We start from the raw sequence: 23,873 nt of genomic DNA on the forward strand, positions 1-23,873 counted from the left end.
ATATATATATATATATATATATATATATATATATATATATACACCACATCTTCTTTATCCATTCATCTGTTGATAGACACCTAGGATGCTTCCATGTCTTGGCTATTGTAATGGTGCTGCTATGAACATTGGGGTGCATGTGTCTTTTCAAATTAGAGCTTTTGTCCTTTCCAGATATATGCCCAGGAGTGAGATTGCTAGATCATATGGTGACTCTATTTCCAGTTTGTTAAGGAACCGCCATACTGTTCTCCATAGTGGCTGCACCAATGTACATTCCCACCAACAGTGCAGCAGGGCTCCGTTTTCTCCACACCTCCTCCTCAGCTTAAATTTCTGACCTTCAGAAAACTGTCAGTCACCCCCTCACATCCAGGTTTCCCCATCCCACATTCTCTAGTATCCCGTACTTTTTCTCCGTGGCTCTTATCCATTTGTAATCCTATTATTATTCAGTGTTCATTCATTCCTCCCCTTCTTTCCCATCTGCCTGAAATCTCCACAGGGTCAGAGACCCTGTCTGCTTTACTCACCACTTGTTTTCATTAGCACCTGTCTCAAAGCCCGGCAACTCAGTAGATGCTTGAGATACACTTGCCAATTCAGCATCAAGGTGTCTTCTCCACTGAAGTGCTGTGGTTAAGAGCTGGTGTGCTAAAGTTGGACGGTCCTGGGTTAGAATTATAGCAGTGCCACTTGTAAGCCGTGTGACTTTGGACAAGTCACTTAAGGCCTCTCTGAGCCTCTGTTTCCTGCCTCATAAGATTAATATGGCGATGAAATGAGAATGTCTATAAAATATTTAATGCAATGGCTGGCATACAGTAATCCTTTAATGCATGACAATGGTTATTATTTAAATAATTTTAATAAAAACTAAACCACAGGTCCCCAAAGTGTTACCATTGCTGCTTCCTCTCACCTCTTGGGTGAAGCAGGGAGTGAAACCACATTTTCATAACTGCTCAGACGTGGGGTCTTTGGAAGCAAGCTGTGATGACAGCAGTTCCAGCTCTGGAGGTGGACCTTTGTGTCTCCCTCTGCTACTCACTGGCTGTGTCACCAAGGCAAGTGGGTTTCTTTGAACTCAATTTGTCCTCTGTAAAATGTGGCTGATAAATATTTCATAGGATAGTTATAGGCATTGCATGAGATAATGCACATAAATACCTCGTGCTGAAAAGTTGCTACATTAAAATTACAGTCTTATTACAAACTTGGGATGGCTGAAGATGGCCCTGTGTCTCCTACCGTGCTTCCAAACTGCCACCTTCTTAATCATGGAGGGTCAGGCTTGAATTTGAAAGTTGGTTCTGCCTCCTACTTGCTCCATAGCCTCTCTGAGCATGTTTCCTTCTCTATAGAATGGAGCTAATACCATCTGGTGGCGTATTGTAAGGAGTAAATAAAAGAGTGAGTCTAAAGCAAGGGTTGGGGACTTCCCTGGCGGTCCAGTGGCTAGGACCCTGTGCTTCCACTGCAGGGGGCACAGGTTTGATCCCTGGTCGGGGAGCTAAGATCCCGCAAGGTGTGCGGCGAGGCCAAATACATACATACATACATACATACATACATAAGTAAAGCAAGGGTTGGCAAACAATTGATGGTGGGACTTGTAGAGTTTTATTGGACCACAGCCATGCTCATTCACTTATGCATTACCTGTGGCTGCTTTGGTGCTACAAAGACATTTGAGTAGTTGTACAGAAACTATACGGCCCACAAAGCCTAAAATATTTACTCTCTGGCCCTTCACGGAAAAAGTTTGCCAACACCTGACGTAAAGCCTCTCATTCAGTGCCTGCTTGTGGTAGGTGCTCTGTGAGCACGGTTGCTTTCGCCATCATCATCATCATTGTCTGGATCATTAATGCAGCAATCAGGTGGAGCATCGTTCTGGAAAGGTGAGGAAGAGGAGGTCCTGTGGGGAGAGGGCCTTGCTGGAGCTGCCCAGCACCATGCCATGCACAGAGCAGGTGTCTGGATGTTGGGTGACCTGTGTCAAAAAGACTATTGGGCTGGTGAACTTTCTAATACATCAAGTGATAGTCTCTAAACATTTAAATCTGCCAGGAAAATGTGTCAGAAACCTGTTTTCAGGGCTACCATGAATCTATAGAGTGCCTTTGTGTGAATTAGATAATGTATCCCTTCCTGAAGACACTTAATTGTTGTAAATAAATATACTGATTTTGTTAGAGCAAGATGCTTTACTGTTAGGAAGTTGTAATAAACATACAAATCTACCATGTATTCTCTGAACGGGACCCCTCCCTCCCTAGGATTGTGCAGTAAACCACCCACACAGCTGTACATGGCAGCCCTGCCTGTTAGTGGTGAACCAGCGTGCATACTGATTTTTGTATACCTGTTGACTAAAAGTGAGGCCCACTTTTTATGGACCTCCCCAGGCACAGCTATGACTTTGCCCCTCATCTGTGCTTCCTTGGCCTCCGTGGGCCCAGCAGGCTCTGGTGCTTCCTCACCACCACCTTTGGGATCCCACAGGCAGAGATGGAATTGGTCCAGCATATTGGTGTCCCCGCCAGTAAGATCATCTACGCCAACCCCTGTAAGCAAATTGCACACATCAAGTATGCTGCCAAGCATGGGGTCCGGCTGCTGAGCTTTGACAACGAGATGGAGCTGGCAAAGGTGGTAAAAAGCCACCCCAGTGCCAAGTAAGCTGAGAAGCACTCATGTGGGAGGCTGGGCTGCGTGTGAGGGCAGAGGGAGTGGGAGGAATGGGGCTGGGGCTGAGGACCCTGCCTTGGACCCGGCCAGAGTCACAGAAGGTTGGGGCAGGCACTCCTGGACTAGACCCAGGATGCAGAGCCTGAGTAGGACAGAGGTAGAAATGATGGATTACAGGCCAGGCAGAGCAAAGCCCACGGTACTACGGAGGTCAAAGTCACGGCAGAGGAAGCAAGAGGGGGTGGTTGTTTCACAGAGGAGGTGGCATTTAAGGAGGGCCTTGAGGAGTGACCAGCATCTGGGGAGGGCATAAACAGTGTGTCAGAGTGAACTGCGTGAGCAAACACATGGAGGCCAGAAGCAGCATGGGGCATTTGAGGGATAAGCAGAAATTTGGTGTGGCTGGAACATACCATGTGCAAGGGGAGAAGGAGAAGTGAATGACGCTTGTCACAGGGCAGGGACCCCAATGCACGTGGGCTTTGGGAGGGGTCAGGGCTGGACATCTTGCTCAGGCTGTACCTCTCACCTGGTCACTGGACACCCTGGGGAGCCAGGTGGCGGGCCACTCTAGTTCACCCAAAGCAGCTTCCATTTTGTCTGTTTTACATATTGGGGATATCGGGGTTCTCAATAAGACTGTGTTTAAAAAATGGTCCCCCCGATACAAGAGAAGTTGGAAAAGCCTGGCTGGTGTTAAGGCTGATTCGGAGAAGTGGGGCTGCCCAGAGGAGAACTGGTGAGGTTGGGACCAGGGCAGGGGCCCCAGGGAAGGGCCTAGGGACATTTAGGGAATGGACTGGACAGGACTCAGAGGGTGACTGGCTGTGCAGGGAGAGGAAGGGGTCCAGGGGCTTGTGGGGTTGGGTAGCTCTGAGCCATGAGGATTCACGCCTCTTGACTTAGAGAAGGCTTGGTCGGGGGCGGGGTGGGGGGGTGAGGCATGGCGCACCCTGCAGAGGTGCTGCGTGTCTCCTCAGGATGGTTCTGTGCATTGCCACCGATGACTCCCACTTCCGGAGCCGCCTGAGCCTCAAGTTCGGAATGTCGCTGAAATCCTGCAGACAACTGCTTGAAGATGCCAAGAGGAACCACATAGAGGTGGTGGGTGTGAGGTGAGTGCCCAGAAGCCCCGCCATCACCACCCACGCCCACTGCCCACTGCCTCTTTTCCCAGGACTTAATCAACTCTGTGTGAGACCTCCCTCAGGGTCTCCAAGGAGGGCCTGCCTGTCCCTGGGCGTAGAATTCTGCCATTTAAGAGCTTCCTCCCTTTGGAAAGAAGGTTTGGAGTGTCCCACTGCCCCAACCCCACAGTCTGCAGAAGGTCCTGTCCCAGGAGGTTCCAGGAGGGACCTGGCTTTGCAGGAGTTTTCCCAGCCTGAGGCCAAAGGTCATCCTGGCACACCTTGGCTGTGCCCCTTTTCTGGTAGGGGATATGGAAGAAGCAAGAACTATGGCCTAACAATATAGCTTTCCTTTTTTTTGGACTTAGGATGGCCAGGCATTCTGCTAAATGCTTCATGGACACTATCCCATAACTGTGGGATCTTATCCCCACTTTATAGATGGGGAAACTAAAGCACAGCATGTCAGACTGCTGAGTGAGATGTATATCAGATCTGACTGAATCTGGGGCCCTAGCCCTCACCCCAGAAGGCTCAGCCCCAGGGGCAGCATGGAGGGATGGGGGGGGCGCCAAGTGCCAAGGGACCTTGGATCTAGTCTCCTGTCCACTCCTCACTTGCCACATGGCCCTTGGCAGCCCATTTAACCTTTTATGCCCACAGTCACTACATCTGGAAAATGGGCACAGCATCCAGTGTGCTCGGTTGATCCTGGCTGGGGCTGAGGTGGTGGTACTTGGGCCCCTGTGTGTAAGCCGAGAATCTTCCTCCCTTCCCAGTTTTCACATTGGCAGTGGCTGTCCTGACCCTCAGGCCTACGCTCAGTCCATCGCAGACGCCCGGCTTGTGTTTGAAATGGGTGCTGAGCTGCGCCACAGGATGCACATCCTGGACCTTGGCGGCGGCTTCCCTGGAGTGGAGGGGGCCAAAGTGAGATTCGAAGAGGTAACCCTGGGATCGCAAGTGTCACACTGGGCTTGGTGGGGGTGGGGATGGGGGCAGGGAGGGTTATGATGATCCCAGGAAGCCCACTGTGAGTGGGTCCCATGTGCTACGTGCTGTGCTTAGTGCTTTACCTGGATTATTTTATTATTAACCCTGTGTTACAGCTGAGCAAACTGAGGCTCACAGACGTTACTTCACTTCCTGAGTCCATGGCAGAGCTGGCTGCGCACCCAGCTCTGCCTGACTCCATCCATGCACCTATTTGAGGCTTAACCAGGACACATTTGCATAAATCATAAGGCTTTCTGAGGGTCTGGGTGTGCCCTATTCACCCTCCGGTGGACTGATGAGAAGTCAAGTGGGCAGGGGAAGGAAAAGCCAACCTTCTGTCCACTCCTAGTCCGTCTGTCTCCTTCCCATCTGGAAGGTGAAATCAGGAAAAACGTGTCATTGCAATCCCAACTTAAACCACTAGGGGCCGCTTTTCCTTAGTAAGTGCCTGGTCCTGGAATATTCACATCTTGGAACTGAATTTAAGAAAATAATACGTGATGGACACTAAGAATTAGCTTTAAAGATGAGCATTACAGCATTCTTCATAACAGAAGTCCAGTGGACTTCAATAGGACTTCCAGTGCTATGAGTCCATATAGCACTCAGGAATTGGTTAAATTATGGTATATTCTTATGGTGAAAACATTTACACACATGGGGAGGTCATTCAGTTTGAGTGAAACGGTTTATAAAAACATATATACTTATAGCCCTATCATGTTTATAATAACAAAATCAGGTTTTTAGGTTTGTATAAAAATGAATTAAAGGAGCTACTCCACAAAGTTAACACTGATTAGGTTAATCTGGGTAATAGAATTAGGGGTGACTTTGACCTTCTTTTTCCTTCTCTGTAGTTTCTCTTAAAAAAATGTGTTATTTAGCATATTGGTTATTTAGGAAAGAAAAATCCACGTCAGGGCTTCTGGAATCTGAGTACCAAGTGTTAGATTAAGAGTGTCTTTTCCCATTGTAGGGTCATTGAAGGGTGATTTACACAAGTGTGAAGGTCTTGACCCAGCTCTGTCTCTGCCTACCTTCTTGTCCAGCTGTCCGTGGTTACCAGCTGGGGTAACCTGAAATCAAAGAGGCTTTCAAGAAATAGACTTGGAGCTGCAGTAAGTCTTCAGCATAAACCCCACATTTCAAACATGTAATTGTCCCCCATCCTCTCAGATTTCTTCTGTGGTCAACTCAGCCTTGGATCTGTACTTCCCGGAGGGCTGTGGTGTGGACATCCTTGCCAAGCTGGGGCGCTACTATGTGACCTCGGCCTTCACCTTGGCAGTCAGCATCATCGCCAAGAAGGAGGTTCTTCTGGAACAGCCTGGCAGGGAGGGTAGGTGCCAGGTGGGCAGCGGAGCCCCATTCTTCCCTAAAGCCAGGGACAGTGGCTGGCTGAGCCGGGTCTGATTTTAAGGGGTGGGGGAATCTGGAAAATGGGTCCTTGCTTTAGGGAAATTTACAATCAAGTCTTCTCACCCCAAGACACTCTTTAGCATCTTTATTTTTCCTATGCATGTTTATATTTTATGAAGATTGAGATCAAAGCAACCTTAGGGAGAATAGATGCTTTATTAACCCTATTGTACAAATGAAGAAATTGAGAGCCAGAGAGAATACAAGTGAATTGCTTAATTGCTAGTAAGTGGTAAAGCCTGCATTTCACCCCTTGTTTGTCTTCTCTCCAAAGTACAGGCTCACCCTACTGCTTCTCACAACATATTGAAAGTAATTAATGACAGCTTATATTTGTCTAAGCCCACTTTATAGATGACAGAACGTAGGCATGGAGAGGTTGAGTCACTAGCCCAAGGTCACACAGCTGATAAGGGGCAGTGCCAGGATTCAAGTCCAGGCTGGGCTGACTCAAGGCTCCTCTGTCCACACTGCCAACATCAGCGCTCTTCCCTGACCTTCCAGATAGATCAGTCGTCCCAGCAGCCTCTTGAGTGAGAGGTCTGACTCTGATCTTGGGGCTTTTTTCTCTGCTCTGGGACCCCCAGACACGAGAGCCTGAGGTCAGTGTGCTCTTCCTCGGAGAGGGGTGGTGGGCTCCAGGTGGAAAGTCTTCTGTGTGTGTGTGTGTAGGGATGGAATTCTGGCCTCCTTTACACATCTGGGGGATTATACTTTCTAGTCCAGCCAGGAGACCTGGCTTCTCATTCCAGCTCATGCGCTGCCCCATCGTGTGCCTCTGAGCAGGTGGCTTAACCTCTTGGGGTCTTGAGTTTGGGTGGGCTGCTCTTCTGCCTTTGCTGGGGCACTGAGGGGCTCAGATGCAGTCAGGGAGTGTGTCCTGGGCAGGGTTGCTCAGCTGTAAGGTGTTTCCAACACAGTAGTGAACCTCTTCTCACAGGAGGAGGCTGGCCACCTCATAGCTGAGGAAGGGGCAGCCCTCTTGCTTCAGTAGCTTGTCCCCTTGCTGAGCCCACCACAGTTCCAACCCCTCATGTGCTGCTTGTGCTGCCCCGCCCCCTCCCCTCCCTGCAGAGGAAAATGGTTCCACCCCCAAGACCATCCTGTACCAACTCAGTGAGGGCCAGTATGGAATCTTCAACTCAGTCCTGTTTGACAACACCTGCCCTACCCCCATCCTGCAGAAGGTGAGCCTACCCCACTGGGCCTGTTTTCAATTGGGTGGGTGCATTTAAATAACATTTGTGTGTGTGTATTGTTATCTAATTTTAAAAAACTAAAACATTCATTGTGGAAAACAGACAATAAGAATAAAGAACGTTATCACCCATAATTCTACCACAGAGACTCTTTGAACATTAGATTTCTTTTCAGTCTTTTAAAAAATGTATTATACTTTTTTCCCATAAAGTTGGGATCATATCAATTTGTAACCTGATTTTTTTTCCACTTAATATGGTGTGTAGCTCTTTGCGTGCCATTAACCAATCTTTGACAACACGCTTCTTGATGACTACATAATATTTTAGCCAATCTAACTCTAGTGATTGTCCATTTGGTTTCCTGTTTTTGAGCTTTGTGGGTCTGTCTTGACATCCATCTCTGATCACTGCTCTGGGATAAATTCCTAGAAGTAAAAATTCACCTTTAATGAGTTTTCCATGTTAACAAGGGAATAGGAATAGACAGAACATTCCTTCTAGCCTACAGAATCCAGCCCAGGGCCTCTGGCAGCTTTAGCAGGCGTTGTTAAGAGGGGAAAGGAAATCAGACACACTTGTAAGATTTTCACCCTTTGTGTGGTCTTGCTTTGGGAAGGAAACTTAAGTGCCTAACTAGTACCTAGACCATCATGAGCTTTCAATGTGTGTTTTTGTTTTTCTTTCCGTTTCCATGCTGACTAGTTTTTCCAGAGGCAATCAGATGTTAGCTCCTCTTTGTAGCTCTTCCTGCCCCTCCTCTACTGCTGGCAGAAGGAGCCCCTCTCTCCTCCAGGCGCCCCTACCCCACCCGCGACTTGATGGATATTCATTCCATAGCTGCCTTGTCTGAGTAAGCCTTCCCGACGACGTGCTCAGGAATTCAGTTTTCTACGTGATGCACTAGCATTCCCTGCAATCCTGTGGTCTCCCACATCCTACCACACAGAGGAAGCACCAGGCCTAGGCCAGCCAAGCCCCAGGCTACACAGCAGGCAGCAGCTGCTTCCCAGTTACTCTCCCTTCCACTCGCCCTCCCAGTCCCGGTTCCGCTCCCTTCTTTCTGTTGCAGGCCGTCCCTGGCCCACTCCCCATTCCCTTCATCAGTCCCAGCCCAGCCCCATACCTGCTCCAGGCGCTCTGGCTGATCAGTCTCTAGTTGGTGTTCCTGACTTGGGCACCAGGATGGTACTGACCCTCTCTGTGGTCTGTGCTGCTCCTCCTCTGGTGGGTGCCGAGGTTTCTTCTTCAGGCTGTCAACCGCTGAGGAGTCCTGCCACGTGACCATACCCAGGGTGGGGCCCGCGGTGTGGCCGTGGAGACAGACACCGTGTAGGTGACAGCACACATAGTCAGTTAGCTACAGTTGTGCTGGGAGTGTGTCAGAGGGACCCAGCCTGGCCAGGGTTATCTGCACTTTCTTCCCCAAGGAAGGTGCCCCTCACTAGCCAGGATGGCAGCTTTGTACCCTGCTCTTCATGCCCAGGCACTTTGTTTTTGGACCTCAGCGAGAAAAACTCATATTAAACATAATCCTTCAGGGTTTCAGGGTTTCAGGGTTCAGGGTTTTCCTCTCATCATTGGAATATGCATGGCTCCTTTTTGTTTCTTTTCTTTTCTTTTCTTTTTTAAAAATTCAACAAATATTTGAGTACCCTCCACATGCAAGGCATTGTGCCGAGGTCTGCAGAAGACAGTAGGTGAGGAATAATTGCCTGTGTCTTTGAAATACAATCCTGCTGGGTAGAAACGTGTGTGTGTGTGTGTGTGTGTGTGAGAGAGAGAGAGAGAGAGAGAGAGAGAGAGAGAGGGTAGTACACAAACTACAACAGTGTCATGAGAAAAGTACAAAAACTACAGAACAAATGTTATTGAACTTTTTTCAAAAATATTTTAGTAGTTGTCACTAAACGATATGGACTTAAAAAAAGAACACAGTAACATCACCAAACTAAACAATGAGCAGTTCCATAGTATCCCCTGTCATCTAGTTAGTGTTCAGATCTCCCCTCATAAATGGTTTATATTGTTGATTTTACAGATGAGAAAACTGAGGCATAGGGTGGTGAAGCAACTGACTCAAAAGTCACACAGTTGATAAAGGAATAAACTGTAGACCCTTGGGGGCAGAGTTCATGTCTTATTCATCTTTGATTACCTGTGTGCTGCCAAAGAACAAGCTCTTGACTATTGATACTTTCCTATAAAGTGATGGCCTCTCTATAAAATCATCGCCTCCTTGTAAAATCTCGCCATTGTTGGGCATTTGGGCATTACTAATTTTTGTTTATTCTTATTCATGTTTCTGTGAGTACTCCCTCTGCCTAGAATGCTCTTTGTTAGTCTCTTTGTATGCTGGCTCAATGCACATGCTTAAAATATATTCCCTTTTAAAAACTATTTTCTTTTCTTTTTTTATACATCTTTATTGGAGTATAATTGCTTCACAATGCTGTGTTAGTGTCTGTTGTACAATAAAGTGAATCAGCCATATGCATACATATATCCCCATATCCCCTCCCCCTTGAGCTTCCCTCCCACTCTCCCTATCCCACCCCTCTAGGTCGTTGCAAAGCACTGAGCTGATCTTCCTGTGCTATGCGGCTGCTTCCCACTAGCCATCCATTTAACATTTGGTAGTGTATGTACTGTCCGTGCTTCTCTCACTTTGCCCCAGCTTCCCCCTCCCCCACCCCCATCTCTGGAATAGGACTACCGGGTAAAATGATTTGAGCATTTTTATGCCTCTTGATACATATTGTCAGATTGTTTTCCTCAAAGCTTGGACCAATATTTATTGTTACCATTTGTACCATTTCACAATAAGCTCACCAGCATTATGTGCTGTGACCATTTTCTTCTTTCTATTTTTTCTTTTTATTTAAAAAATTGAAAAATTTTTTGGCTGTGTTGGGTCTTTGTTGCTCTGCGGGCTTTCTCTAGTTGCGGCAAGCGGGGGCTGCTCTTCGTTGCGGTGCCCGGGCTTCTCATTGCGGTGGCTTCTCTTGTTGTGGAGCACGGGCTCTAGGCGTGCAGGCTTCAGTAGTTGCAACACTTGGGCTCAGTAGTTGCAGCACGTGGGCTCTAGGGCACGCGGGCTTCAGTAGTTGTGGTGCGTGGGCTTGGTAGCTGTGGCTTGTGGGCTCTAGAGTGCAGGCTCAGTAGTTGTTGTGCACGGACTTGGTTGCTTCATGGCATGTGAGATCTTCCCAGACCAGGGATCGAACCCGAGTCCCCTGCATTGGCAGGCGGATTCTTAAGCACGGCACCACCAGGGAAGTCCATGACCTTTTTCTTGTTGGCTAATCTATCTGAAATGGTATACCTCAATATTTCTTTCATTCTTGTTTCTTTGACAAGGATAAAGCTTTTTTTTTTTGGTTTATTTTATTTCGTTTGATGTCATTGTCTTTTTTTTTTAAGTGATCCTTTTTTTAAAAAATAAATAAGTTTATTTATCTGTTTACTTTTGGCTGTGTTGGGTCTTCCTTGCTGCGTGGGCTTTCTCTAGTTGCGGCGAGCGGGGAGTACTCTTGGTTGCGGCGTGTGAGCTTCTCATTGTGGCAGCTTCTCTTGTTGCAGAGCGTGGGCTCTAGGCATGCAAGCTTCAGTAGTTATGGCACATGGGCTCAGTAGTTGTGGCTTGCAGGCTCTAGAGCGCAGGCTCAGTAGTTGTGGTACACGGACTTAGTTGCTCCGCGGCATGTGGGAGCTTCCCAGACCAGGGATTGAACCCGTGTCCCCTGCATTGGCAGGCGGATTCTTAACCACTGCACCACCAGGGAAGTCCCGTCAATATATTTTTATATCCTCTGTTCGCCTAATTTGGGAGGTCTTAAAGTTTTTTTTTTCTTGCAAATGAAGATGAGCCTGCATATGCATGTGTGTATGTATTTAATATAATATTTGATACATATATATTTTTTTAATCTGATGGTTTATTATTTTAGTTTTGTGATTCCTTGTTATTCTTTCATAGAAGTTTCAACACACTATCGTATATCTTAACTAAGTGTGCTGCAATTAACAGTAAGGATATTTGTCTCTAACTGCTCTGCGGGTTATAGATATATAACACATATATATATGGTGTATATATATAACAAATAGAACATTTATTGGAGAAAAATTTAGCGCAAACAGTAAAATAAAATAACCCGTTAATCCCACCATTCAGAGACAACTATTGTTAAAATTTACTTTCATTCCTGTTTTGTTTTTTTTTTTTTTGCGGTACGCGGGCCTCTCACTGCTGTGGCCTCTCCCGTTGTGGAGCACAGGCTCCGGACGCGCAGGCTCAGCGGCCATGGCTCACGGGCCCAGCCACTCCGCGGCATGTGGGATCTTCCCGGACCGGGGCATGAACCCGTGTCCCCTGCATCGGCAGGCGGACTCCCAACCACCGCGCCACCAGGGAAGCCCTCCTGTTTTTTTTTTAAGTGTCATAGTGCATGTTGTTTTTAACTTAAAAAAAAATTATATACTATGAGACATGGTTTTCTTTACTGATATGTTAGGTGGACTCTTTATTTATAAAAATTTTAAATGTTCACTGAGTGGTTTAAAATGACATATATTTAGGGTATAAAGATGCAATTCAATAAATGGGTATTAGCACTTCATAAATGCAAGGTATAGTTAGGTGTGGGGAGGTACCCAGAGGGGGCAAGTACCATGGGAGTTTTACGAGAATCTTGGGAAGCAAAACTCAGGGTACAAGCTCTAGTTGCCCCACTCTGTACAGAGACACCCCCCCTTGCCAAAATTGGGCTTTCTTACTTGTCATTGTATTTTATTCTAATTATTTATGGTTTAAAAAGTGTGAATCCGTATGGAATATATTGCAGTAGTACTTGTCAGGTCTGGATCTGGTTAGTTCTTGCCTTAACAATTCTTAAGTAATGATTTCTAACCCTTTTTTTATTTCTGCTTTGCCATACTGTACATTAATTTCATATTTTTTCAATGATCTCTAGTTTTTATCCCATTCTTTTGACAACAGCTTTGTGCTATGTTTAGAAAACTGGTAGGGTGCCTTCTATTTCCAGCAATGTGGTAGACTAGATACCCCAAACAGCCTCCCCACTGACAACAAAGAAAACTGTGTCCTGACTTAAGAGATAGCAGGGAGTCTTCAGAGGTCAAAAAGTAAGCGAAAGTAGGAATCTCCATTTCACTTAGAGTAAATGCCAGTCAACTTACCAGCCTGAGGGATCCTTTTTAAATGTAAGTCAAATCATGTCTCTTTTCTACCTAAAACCCTTCTTTGGCTCCTGTCTCACTCCATATTAAAGCCGGAGCCCTTACAGTAACTCCCGCAGCCCTTTGTGATCTGACCCTGTTTCCTCTCTGACCACCTCCCCCACCCTCTTCGACTTGCTCACCCCACTCTAATCATATCAGCCTCCTTGCAGTTCCTTGAACTCACCCAGCACGTTCCTGCCTCAGCATCTTTGCACTAGCTTTCCCCTCTGCCTGGGTCACTTCTCTTCTAGGTACCACACTGGTTCACTCCTCACCTCCTTTAGGTCCTTGCCCTAAAGGAGGCCTACCCTGACACCTTACACCTTATTTAATATTACACCTGTACCCCCCACCTGGCCTGTTGTTTTTTAATTACTTCGTGTAACACAGTATATAACTTCTTTATTTTGTTTTCCTCCCTTCTGCTAGACTATAAACTCCATGAGGACAAGGATCTTTGTCTATTTTGTTCACTACTGTGTCCCAAGCACATACAACAGTGACTATTCAAATATGTGTTAAGTGAATTAATTAATCCAGAGAGAAAACCTAACTCTGAAACTGGCTTTCTCTCTGGGAGGTGTATACTGAATCCTTTTAGCACTGATCTTCAGTTTTCATAGTTGTGTGTGTTCCTAGGGACTAGTCAAGATAGAGAATATGATAGGATCCCTCACATAAAGCTGGGAACCCTGAAAAAGTACATAATCATTAGTGTAACAGAATATTAGGAAAAATTCCCACAGAGGAGGACAGCAAGAAAACTTGTCTGTTTTGATCTTATTAATAGTTGGAAGAGAGCAAAATAATGAGAATTTGAAACCACAAGCCGGCCTTTTCTTGGGTTTGTTGCCCAAATTCATATTAACTGTGTGGTCTGAAAAACCTCAAGCCTAGAATTCATTTTATCTTGCAGAAGCAAATACAAATTCTCTCTGGAGGAGGACTCCTCAACCTAGGCTTTTTTTGCGATACGCGGGTCTCTCACTGTTGTGGCCTCTCCCATTGCAGAGCACAGGCTCCGGACGCACAGGCTCAGCGGCCATGACTCACGGGCCCAGCCGCTCCGCAGCATGTGGGATCTTCCCGGACCGGGGCACGAACCCATGTCCCCTGCATCAGCAGGTGGGCTCTCAACCACTGCACCACCAGGGAAGCCCAACCTAGGCTTTTAAAAATTCTCCCAGATAAAGTTCCAAGGTACATGAGATCACAATAAAAAATCACAAAACACAAAGAAACAAGTCACCATGAGGGGGAACCAGCAGAAGCAATAGACAGCAGATTCAAACCTGCAATTACTACATGTACTGGAATTATCAGATGCTAAAAATAAAAATATTTACAATGTTTAAAGAAATAAAAATTGAAAATATGACCCAAAAGTAAGCAAATATAAAAACATGAACTAGCAGATTTTTAAAAGGACTAAATAGAACTTCTAGAAATGAAATATATGAAAATTGAACTTATGCACAGGGTAAGAAAGATATTAGAGACAGTTGAAGAGAGAATTAGGGAATGGGAAGATAGAGCTGAAGAAAATATGCAAATGTAGCACAAAGAGACGGAGATAGGAAAGAAAATAAGAAAGGCAAAGGAAGTGGTAGATAGAATGAGAAGGCATGATGTCTAATCATAGTTTCAGGAAGAGATTGTATCAGGATACAGAAACAAGACAAGTAATTTGAACAGGGGACTTTTAATATAAAGAATTGCTAACTTTAAAGATGGTTAATTACTAAAAAGGATAAAAGCAGTTACTTCCCCTGATAAGGGAGAGTGAAAAAGGAAGAAACTCAGAGGAGGGCTTCTCCCTCCAAGGCTGAGATTGAAACCTTTAAAGAGAGGCTGTAGCTATTACAAGGATGTGCAGCCTACCAGTGGCAAAGAAACTTTCAGAGGGTTCCCAACACAACTGCATCACAGAAGCAGCCTGCTGCAGAGTGGAGGGAAGCTTGTTGGACTGTGCAGGCCAAAGTTGAACTGTGGGGGCCACTGAAGTGAATGCAACCAGACCCTCATACCCTGAACCAGAGGTGGCCACATAGAAAACATCAGGCTAAAAGGAGGAAAGTCCCTTCTTCCTGATCTGTTCTTGCAGTGTCTTTCCAGCAACTTCTATTGACAAAGCCTAACATAGAGATGGATAGTAAAGAAGAAATATCTTACTCCAGCATCACAAACCAGGGCAAAGAAGGGTGGGTTTGGAGCTGAGAGGCAAAATAAATAAATTAAAATTAAAAAAATTAATAGCTGGCAGAGAGTTAATAAAATGAAAGAGAGGAACACTTATTCTTAGATTTGGGAAATCCAACAAATTCCAAGTATGTTACCTAAAAATAAATCCATACCTAGACAACATATTAGTGAAACGGAATACCAAAGACAAGGAGAAGATCATAAAACTAGTGAGAGAAATGAGACAGATGGAAGAATTCCTGTAGAAGAATGTTAATTAGACTTACAGCTTATTGTTCTCCTGTAACAGTGGAAGGCAGAAGATAGTGGAATAGCAGCTTCAATCTATCAACCTAGAATTTTATATCCAGCAAAATTGTTTTTCAAGAATGAGTATGAAACATAGGCATTTTCCGACAAGCAAATACTGAGAGAGAGATCTTCACTAAAGGAAATTCTAAAGGATATATTTCAGACATAAGGAAAATTATCCAGATGGATGGTCTGAGTTGCAGGAAGGAATGATGAGCAAAGGTAGGTAAATATGCGGGTATATTTAAAGGATCACTGACTGGCACCAGCATCACCACCACCAACAATTACATGACTAGGACAAGACACTGAAGTTTATTTTACTCTTATGCAACTGTTTGGATGCAGGCAATTCAGAGCTGGTATAGTGGTTTCATATTCACATGGAACCATATGGCTTTCAGTTGTACCTGTTTCTAGGTGTTGCCGCCATCTTGGTAGGTGCAATTTGAAGCTCCAGCCATTATAGGAAATAAGAGAAGTCCCTCTGCCAGTTGTCTTTCACGGAAATTTCCTGAAAGTACTTATGCTTTTATCTTATGGCCATAACTACCTGCAAGGGAAGTTGAGAAATATAGTCTTTATTCTAGGTGGACATGTGTCCAGCAAGCACTGAAGATTGGAATTGCTGGGGGTAGGCAACTAGCAGTCTCTGTCACAAACAAGATAGACTAAAACACTGGATAGTAATAGAATGTAAGTTGGGAGGTAGAGTGACCAAGCTGGTCTTCTAAGATTTTGAATTGTTTGAGCAGAAGGTAAAGATATCGATTAATTTTAGACTTTATGTTAGGTATGCATGTTAAAATGTAAATGTCTAGAGTAACCACTAAAATAATAGAAGTTTATTAAAATAGTTTGGTTTGGAGAGTGGCATAAAAACATAGACCAGCAAAACATAGTTGAGAGCACGTATATCTGGAAACTTGATTTGACAGCACTTGCAAAGCATATCGTTGGGAATTGTTTAATATATGATGCTAGACCACCTGATTGTCCATATGCAAAAAATGAAACTGGATCCCTATCTTACACCATACATGTATATACATTCCAGAGACCAATATAGGAGAGTATCTGTTTGGCCTTGAAATAGGAAAAAACAGTGAAGAATATCTTTAAAACCAAAAAGGAAGACTGATGTTTGTCTACATTAAAATGAAGAGCTTCTGCTCATCTTTTGGTGAAAGGAAGGAGGCAAACATAAAGTGGGAGAAAAATACTGAAACACATATATAATTGATAAGGGATTCGTAGAGAGAATGTATGAAGGATTCTTAAAAAGGAAACAGAGACAAATAAGAATCTTACAAAAATAAGGGGAAAAAAGTGAAGCAGAAAGCAATAGAAATAGGGGCAAAAGATTTTAACAGGCAGTCCACAGAATAGAAGCCAAATAGAAAATGCAAAGGTGCTCAACCTCATTGGTAATCAAGGAAATGCAAAGTAAAAGGAAAACAAGATACATCTTCTACCAACTAGATTAGAAAAAAATTAAAAGCATGACAATATCAAGTGTTGGTGGCATATAGAGAGTTGGATCTCTTAGATACTGCTAGGCGGAGTTGATATTTCTACTTTGGGAAACAAGTTGGCATTATTTAGGTAAAGTTAGACATGTGTATACTCTCCCAGCAAGTTCCTAGGTATATATTGCATAGAAACTCTGGGCATGTGTATTTGAAGAGATGTCACAATGTTCACAGGAGCAATTTATATAATACAAAACGTTGGAAACAACCTTAATGTTGTCTTGATGCTGGGTAATAATCAAATAAATTACAGTGTATTCCATACAATGAATTCTATGCAGCTTATTGTGAATTATATCTACATGCATCAGTTGGATGAATCTTGGGAATGTAAGTTTCAAATAAACAAAAAGCAAGTTGCAGAGATTACATACCCTATATTTCCAATCATATACATTTAAAAAAGTGCAAAATCAAATTCTAAATTGTTTAGGGTTAGGTATACTCATGGAAAAGAAAGTAAAGCAAAAGAATAATGAAAACAAAATTCTGGATAATGGTTACCTCTGGAGGAGTTTGGGAAGGGACATGTCATTGGGATGGGGATTTCAAAGATAGAGGAAATGTTCTATTTCTTTAGCTGGGCAGTGAGTACACAGATATTCATTTTATCATTATTCTCTTTATTTTACACATGATACAAATGTCCTTTTGTATGAATTAAACATTTAACAAAAAATTGAGTCTGTCACTGCTACTTATTAATATTCTGTGATAGTCTCGTGTTTATTTTTTGTCATATTGTTTCTAATGTTTAGAAAGATATCCTGGGAGTTTTAATTAGTCATAGCATATTTAATCTATCTATTAAATTGGAGAGAATTCTTTTTTGCTTTACTAAGCTTTTCTAGCTAGGAAAGGGTAGAGCTCTTGTATTTTATCTCTCCTTTTAAGGTTTTATTATTTTCTTTGAATAAGTATTGTGGCCCAAGTACATCCCTGAGTTTAGTAATGCTTTCATTACTGTCGTGAGTGAAGACGGTCCCCTGTGTGTTTGAGCTGAGACACTGGCTTGCATGCTGAAACTCACTGAGCTCCTCTAGTAACTACCTCTCTCCCCTTTGTTTGCCAGGTGGGCAAGTGTTATGTGCAATGTGATATTTTATTTCTTCACTTTCTCTATATTGTTTATTTTTTCCCTGCTAGCTATTGCCAGCATTTCTCATGCTATATAAAATAGAAACGATGACAGAAAGCTTCAGACTTGGAGTCAGAAGATGTGGGTCTGAGTCCTGGCTCTGTCATATAGTAGCTGAGTAACATTAGGCAAATTACTTAACCTCCCTGGGCTCTGTTTCTCTCGTTTCTTCATCTGGAAAATGAGGGGGCTTAACTTTAATTACTAAGGTTGCTTCTAGTTCTGAAATGAAGCCATTCTAGTGTATCTCCGTTAAGTTAGACTTGGCTCCTTATTTTAAATAGTTTCTCTTCGTTGTGGGGTTTAGTTTTGTCTGTAGTTTTAATCAAGAAGAGATGCTATAGGCTATTGAATGCCATGTTGACATGTATTGGGAAAATTTAATTTGAATTGTAGATCTATATTTTCCATATTATGATGAAGCCAGTGATTGTCTTGCTCATATCATCCCTGCCTTCCATTTAGAGACAAATTATCTGATCATTGAAAGTGATTCTTTGAATATGAGTGTGGATTTGATTAGCTAGGGATTCATTTTGGATTTTTGCCTATATGTTCACGAGTGAGATTTTGATCATAGGCTTTTATTCTGTTTCCTCTTTTTCCTTTTTGTGTGCAGCCCTTGCTCATCCCATTTTTTTCCCTTTGAAAATATTTCTGTATACTTTATGCAGTATAGGAGTTAATTGATTTATTCTTTAAAAGTTGGGGAACTATTTAGGGATTCCATCAAAGCCATGTGCCATTCTAAATGTTTCACCTTGTTTCATCTGTGGATCTGCTCACCTGTTGGGTCTCTTTGAGGAAAGCAGCCATTCAGGTGCAGCTAGGAGGCACCTTGTCTGGGACCACCTGGAGTTCTGCTGCTAACCCCCTCCAGAACCTGGAGCAGGTCGTCTCTTCTGAGTTTTCTCATCTGTAACATGGGAATTGCAACTGCCTCCCAGATGAGGTGTGAAGTAGAGGTGGGCATGCTTTGTAAAGTAGGAACCCCCTGCCCTCTGTCTCAGAGGGAGCCCTAGTAGCTGACTGGGCATCTTATATTTTTACAGGTGCCTGTCCATTTCCATTCAGTTTTTTTTTTGCTTTTTTGGGGTTTTTTTTCCATTCAGTTTTCCGACTCATAAACAGAGCTGAGACTTACAAGCCTGTCCCCACATGCTTTTGGAACATTTATTTTGCATATTCCTTTTTTGTTTCCTCTTTTTTTTTTTTAAAGGTTTTAAATGATAATTGCATTATTTCCTGTCAAGTTTTAAAATCTTTCTTTTTCACGCATTTTAAATTTATACCACTACTAAGAAGTGAGAGAACTCTGATTATAACTCAAGGGTTCCTTTTCTTTTTATTTTATTGTGGAAGAATCTTTGGAACCTATTTTCTTAAGGATCCTCATAGATACAATTACATAGCATTTCCTCTCACAATTCTTTAAAGGTTAGCTTATTGGTTTTTTTGTTTTTTTGTTTTAATTTTTTAAAAATTATTTATTTATTTGGCTGTGTTTGGTCTTTGTTGCTGCGTGCAGACGAGCGGGGGCTACTCTTTTTTGTGGTGCATGGGCTTCTCATTGCGGTGGCTTCTCTTGTTGCGGAGCACAGGCTCTAGGTGCGCGGGCTTCAGTAGTTGTGGCATGCGGGCTCAGTAGTTGTGGCTCGCAGGCTCTAGAGCGCAGGCTCAGTAGTTGTGGTGCATGGGCTTAGTTGCTCTGCGGCATGTGGGATCTTCCCGGACCAGGGCTCGAACCCGTGTCACCTGCATTGGCAGGTGGATTCTTAACCACTGCCACCAGGGAAGTCCCTAGGTTATTGTTTTTTAAGAACTGGAGCTAAGGGAAATAATTCAGAGCAACTAAGATGAATTTTACTCATTAACAAGAAGCTTGTGAACAAGCTTGTTAAGTTATATGAACAAGGATGTATTGGTTTATCTCGCTTTCCTAGAATGTGAGCTTCATGAGCACAGGAGCTTTGTTTTTTTGTGTGTGTGTGTTCACTGATGCATCTGCAGCTCCTAGATCAGAGCCTGGCATATAGTAGGTGCTTAATAAGTACCTATTGAATGAATTAATGAGTATAGGATAGTTCTCATGTTTGATTTTAATAACGTGCATGTTTTTCTTTATTAATGAGACAGTGGCTTATGCATTAACTTTTTGTCAACTATGAGTATTATTTCTGCTTATGGCACCCGTGATTCTTCTCAGTCTGACTCATTCCTGCTCCTGGCTGAGGTACTGGAACACCTTTCCTTCATCCTCCATTGGTTTCCTCCGCTGCCTCCTTCTAGGCTCTTTGATGGCTTCCATTCGTACCTTCTTTTTCTTTCTTTTTGGCTCTTCCTCTTTCTCATCATTCATGTATTCCCTATTCATTTATTCATTCATTCACTTAAGAAATATTATTGACAAAAGCACCTACTGTATGCCAGACTGCTAGGCTTGGAGGAGATGGGGGTAAACAAGACTGTCGTGATCTCTGGACTCATGGAATTTATAGTCTGACAGGGAAGACAGGCCTGGTGATACATTTCATAAATATCTAATCATAAATCATAGTACGTGCTATGACGACAAAGCTTGGGGAGCCTTAGGAAAGCTTCCATGAGGAAGCTGAGATCTAAAGGAAAATTAGGAATTGGTAGGTTTGGAGACTCAGGGAATAGCATGGGGATGGCTGGGGCTGGGGGCAGGGAAGCAGGGTTTACCTCGGGAGCCCAGAGCAGCTGGACTAACTGGAATGAGGGGATTTCAAGGGCACGATTCAGCCAGGATTCGCTCCTGTCCCTCTTTCAGTCATGACTTCTCCTCTAGGACCTGCCTGGCAGGATCCCTACACCGTGACAAACTGCAATGATATCTTGGTTGTCTGCAAATGGCCTATGTTACAGATTTCTTTCCTGGATTTGGAAGTCACTTAAAAAAAAATTTTATGTCATTGTTAGTTGTGTCTTTGGGTAAGTCACTTAACCTCTCAGAACCTTAGTTTCCCTGAAATGGGAGTAATTCTATCTACCCTGTGAGGTCCTCTGTGACCTCTGGCAGGTCACCCTGTGACTGATTGTGGGAGACCCATCTTCCTCACCAGACTGAGAGCCCGAGGGAGGAAGGGAGGGAGGGTCTAACTCACTGGTGTGCTTCTAGCTCCTGTTACCAGGCCTAGCATGGAAGGAGGGGATTGTGGAGGCCTGCACAGAAGAAGAAGCCCCAGGGCTGGGTCCAGAGGACAATCTCTGATTTGAGGGAGGGGGAAGGGCTGCAGAGGGGGGGACCCACCCAGGGTCTGGAAAGTGGCAGACACACCAGTGAAGGCCCAAGCTGGGAGCTGACAGCAACACCAACAATAATAAAGATAGTGCTAACTTACTGGGCCCTTGCCATGTGCCAGACACTGTTCTACACGCTCTACCTATACTCATTTATCCTTTCAGTAGCCCTGTGAGGTAGGTACTGTTATTATTCCCATTTTACAAATGAGCAAACTGAGGCACAGAGGGATAAAGTATCTTGCCCAAGGTCACACAACTAGCAAGTATTGGAGTCTGGATGTAAGACCAGGCACTGTGGCTTCAGAGTGTAGGAAGCAATGAATGCAGAGAAGTGGGAGGGCCTTAACTGCAGGCTCAGAGGCCCATCAAGTCTTTATTCTATTGGCTCTGGGAGCCATGCAGGCTTCGGAGGGAGGGGGTGCTCAGGCTGTGCACGTATGCCCAGGAAAGCTGACCATTGTCATCCCTCTCTCCTGCAGAAACCATCCATGGAGCAGCCCCTGTACAGCAGCAGCCTATGGGGCCCAGTGATCCATGGCTGTGACTGCATAGCTGAGGGCCTGTGGCTGCCGCAACTACATGTAGGGGACTGGCTGGTCTTTGAGAACATGGGCGCCTACACCGTGGGCATGGGTTCCCTCCTCGGGGGCGCCCAGACCTGCCGCATCACCTATGCCATGTCCCGGGTGGCCTGGTAAGGGGGCCCTGCTGGGAAATGGAGTGGGGGGGAGAAGGGAGCAGCCTGGGCAGAAGCAATAAGGGGAACCCCAGGTCTGGGTCCCTGCTCCTGTGTAACCCAATGTGACAAGTAGCTCTTGGCTGCTGATTCCAAGTGAGGCCTGTGCTTGGCTGTGGCCATGAATGAGACTGAGCTTCCCTTGAGGAGTTCAGAGTCCCGTGAGAGACACAGAAGCAGACAGACACTCCTGATAATGCAGTGCTGGAGGGAGGGGGGCAGGCTCTGGAGGCTTAGAGCCCCGCCCCCATCCCAAGGCCCAGATCTTCCTCCCTGAGGAAGGAAGGATGAAGCCAAAGCCTGGTGGACAAGTGGGAGGTAGGTGGCAGGAGGGGCAGGAAGGGGGTTCCAGGCAGAAGGAACAGGGAGCGAGCATAACTTCAGGAAACTACACGAGGTTGGTCGGGGCTGGAGGAGGAGCAGGGTTGGATCTGGGAAGGGACTTGAAGGAAGTTGAGAGCTTTGAGCAGCAGCAAGCAGGGACTTGTTCGAAGCCTGAAAGACCACTCTAACTACTGGGTGGATTAAGGGAAGACAAAGGCAGATGTAGATAGAGCTGATCACTTGGGTGGCTGCTTTGTGACCCGGGAAAGACAAAGACTCGCCTGCTCACTGAGCTTGCCCACGGCAGGCCAGCAGTGGGATCCAGTGAGGCCAGATGGAAAGAAAACTAACCCTAACCCTAACCCTAACCCTAACCCTAACCCGTTGAAACTTTCTGTCAGGCCCTACATTAGGCACCTTTTGACGATTTCCTTTTACCCACACGAACAGAGGTCTCTTGCTTGAGGTCACACAGCTGGTCAGTGATGAAGAGGCCCCCTCTTTGGGGACTGGGGCAGTTGGGAAGGGCTTTTATAATGGGCTTTCAGGAGTGAGTGCAGCCTGCATCCCCAGGGACATGCTGGGTTCCTGAGCCTCTTCCCTGCACCCCCCCACCCCCGCCCACCCCCGCCGGAACAGTGCTACCAAATGCCAGGCCTGACGGGGCTCAGTATCAAAGTTGCATGTCATTTATCCAGTCAACAAACCTGTTGTTTCTACTCCCTGCAGGGGCACGGGATAGGCTGATGCCACCATTTTGGCATCAGGGGTCTGTTTTGACAAGGCCTAAAAAACAAAAGTAAAAAAACAATAATCACACAGACTTCCTTATCCCATCCTGGCACCATCACCAGCAAACACAGCTGGATGAGGCTGCAGAGAGTCAGATGCACTCATTACTTAGGAACACAAAATTTTGATGTATTGAAATGGCCATGTCAAAAAATACCCCATATTAAAGGGGCCTCATCATAATGTCCTACTTTAGAGTCTGGCTCTGTGCTGTGTCCTGGCGGGTAAAAGAGCATCTGAGAACATGGTGAGCCAAGGCATGGACCTGCATACACAGATCCTGGCATAGAGAGTGCCAAGGTCACTAGGGAGGGAGGGCCAGCAGGCTGGGGAGGGTGGTCAGGGCTGCTTCTCAGGAGGCCTGATGGGTAAGGAGGGCCAGGCAAGCTGACAGGAGGGTGGTCTGGGCCAGGAGGGGTAGGGGCTTCAGAGTCTAGTCCATCCGAAGAATTTTTAGTAGCTCTGGCTCGCTGGAGTGGACTGTGGGTAAGAATAGATCAAGAAGGACCTTGGAGGCCCGGGTTGGACTTGATCTTGAAGGCAGTAGGGAGCCAGTGAGGGGTTCTAAGAAACTTATCTTTCAAAACTCATCTTGAAAGATAAGGAGACAGAGGCTCAGACAGAGGGTGCTTGGCCCAGAGGACCTCCCACCTGGAAGGGAACGGCCTGACTGGACTCTGCAAAGATACTGACTACTGATTTGCTGCTGAATTGCACATATGGGCAAAGACGGAGGCCTTCCTGCAGGTGGGGGACTAGAATAGGCTGGAAGTATGAAGGGAGGGAAGGGAAGATGTAGGCGGAAGAGGGAGGGTTTTGTGGGGAAGCAGAACTTGGCAGAAGTAAAGGACAGGCTGTCATGCTGCCCCTACCCCCAGGCCTCTTGACACTGAACCCAGTGCTCTTTCC

At 45.2% G+C, this 23,873-nt stretch overlaps 1 protein-coding gene across 2 annotated transcripts in view; it reads left to right on the forward strand.

Annotated features, from left to right (window-relative positions):
- The window catches only part of AZIN2 (antizyme inhibitor 2), a 35,087-nt gene that overhangs the window by 9,636 nt on the left and 1,578 nt on the right, over window positions 1–23,873 (forward strand). The window contains exons 5-10 of one of the 2 annotated variants that reach the window (NM_001293799.1): window positions 2,509–2,681; window positions 3,675–3,809; window positions 4,601–4,766; window positions 5,997–6,159; window positions 7,314–7,426; window positions 21,592–21,806. In NM_001293799.1, the coding sequence (NP_001280728.1) occupies window positions 2,509–2,681; window positions 3,675–3,809; window positions 4,601–4,766; window positions 5,997–6,159; window positions 7,314–7,426; window positions 21,592–21,806 (965 nt within the window). Of the gene's footprint in view, window positions 1–2,508; window positions 2,682–3,674; window positions 3,810–4,600; window positions 4,767–5,996; window positions 6,160–7,250; window positions 7,427–21,591; window positions 21,807–23,873 lie in introns of both variants that reach the window. The other variant, XM_007468699.1, reaches the window with a different exon arrangement.

The sequence above is a fragment of the Lipotes vexillifer genome, unplaced genomic scaffold (genome assembly GCF_000442215.2).
Source record: "Lipotes vexillifer unplaced genomic scaffold, Lipotes_vexillifer_v1.1 scaffold1261, whole genome shotgun sequence".
NCBI classification, from domain to species: domain Eukaryota; kingdom Metazoa; phylum Chordata; class Mammalia; order Artiodactyla; family Lipotidae; genus Lipotes; species Lipotes vexillifer.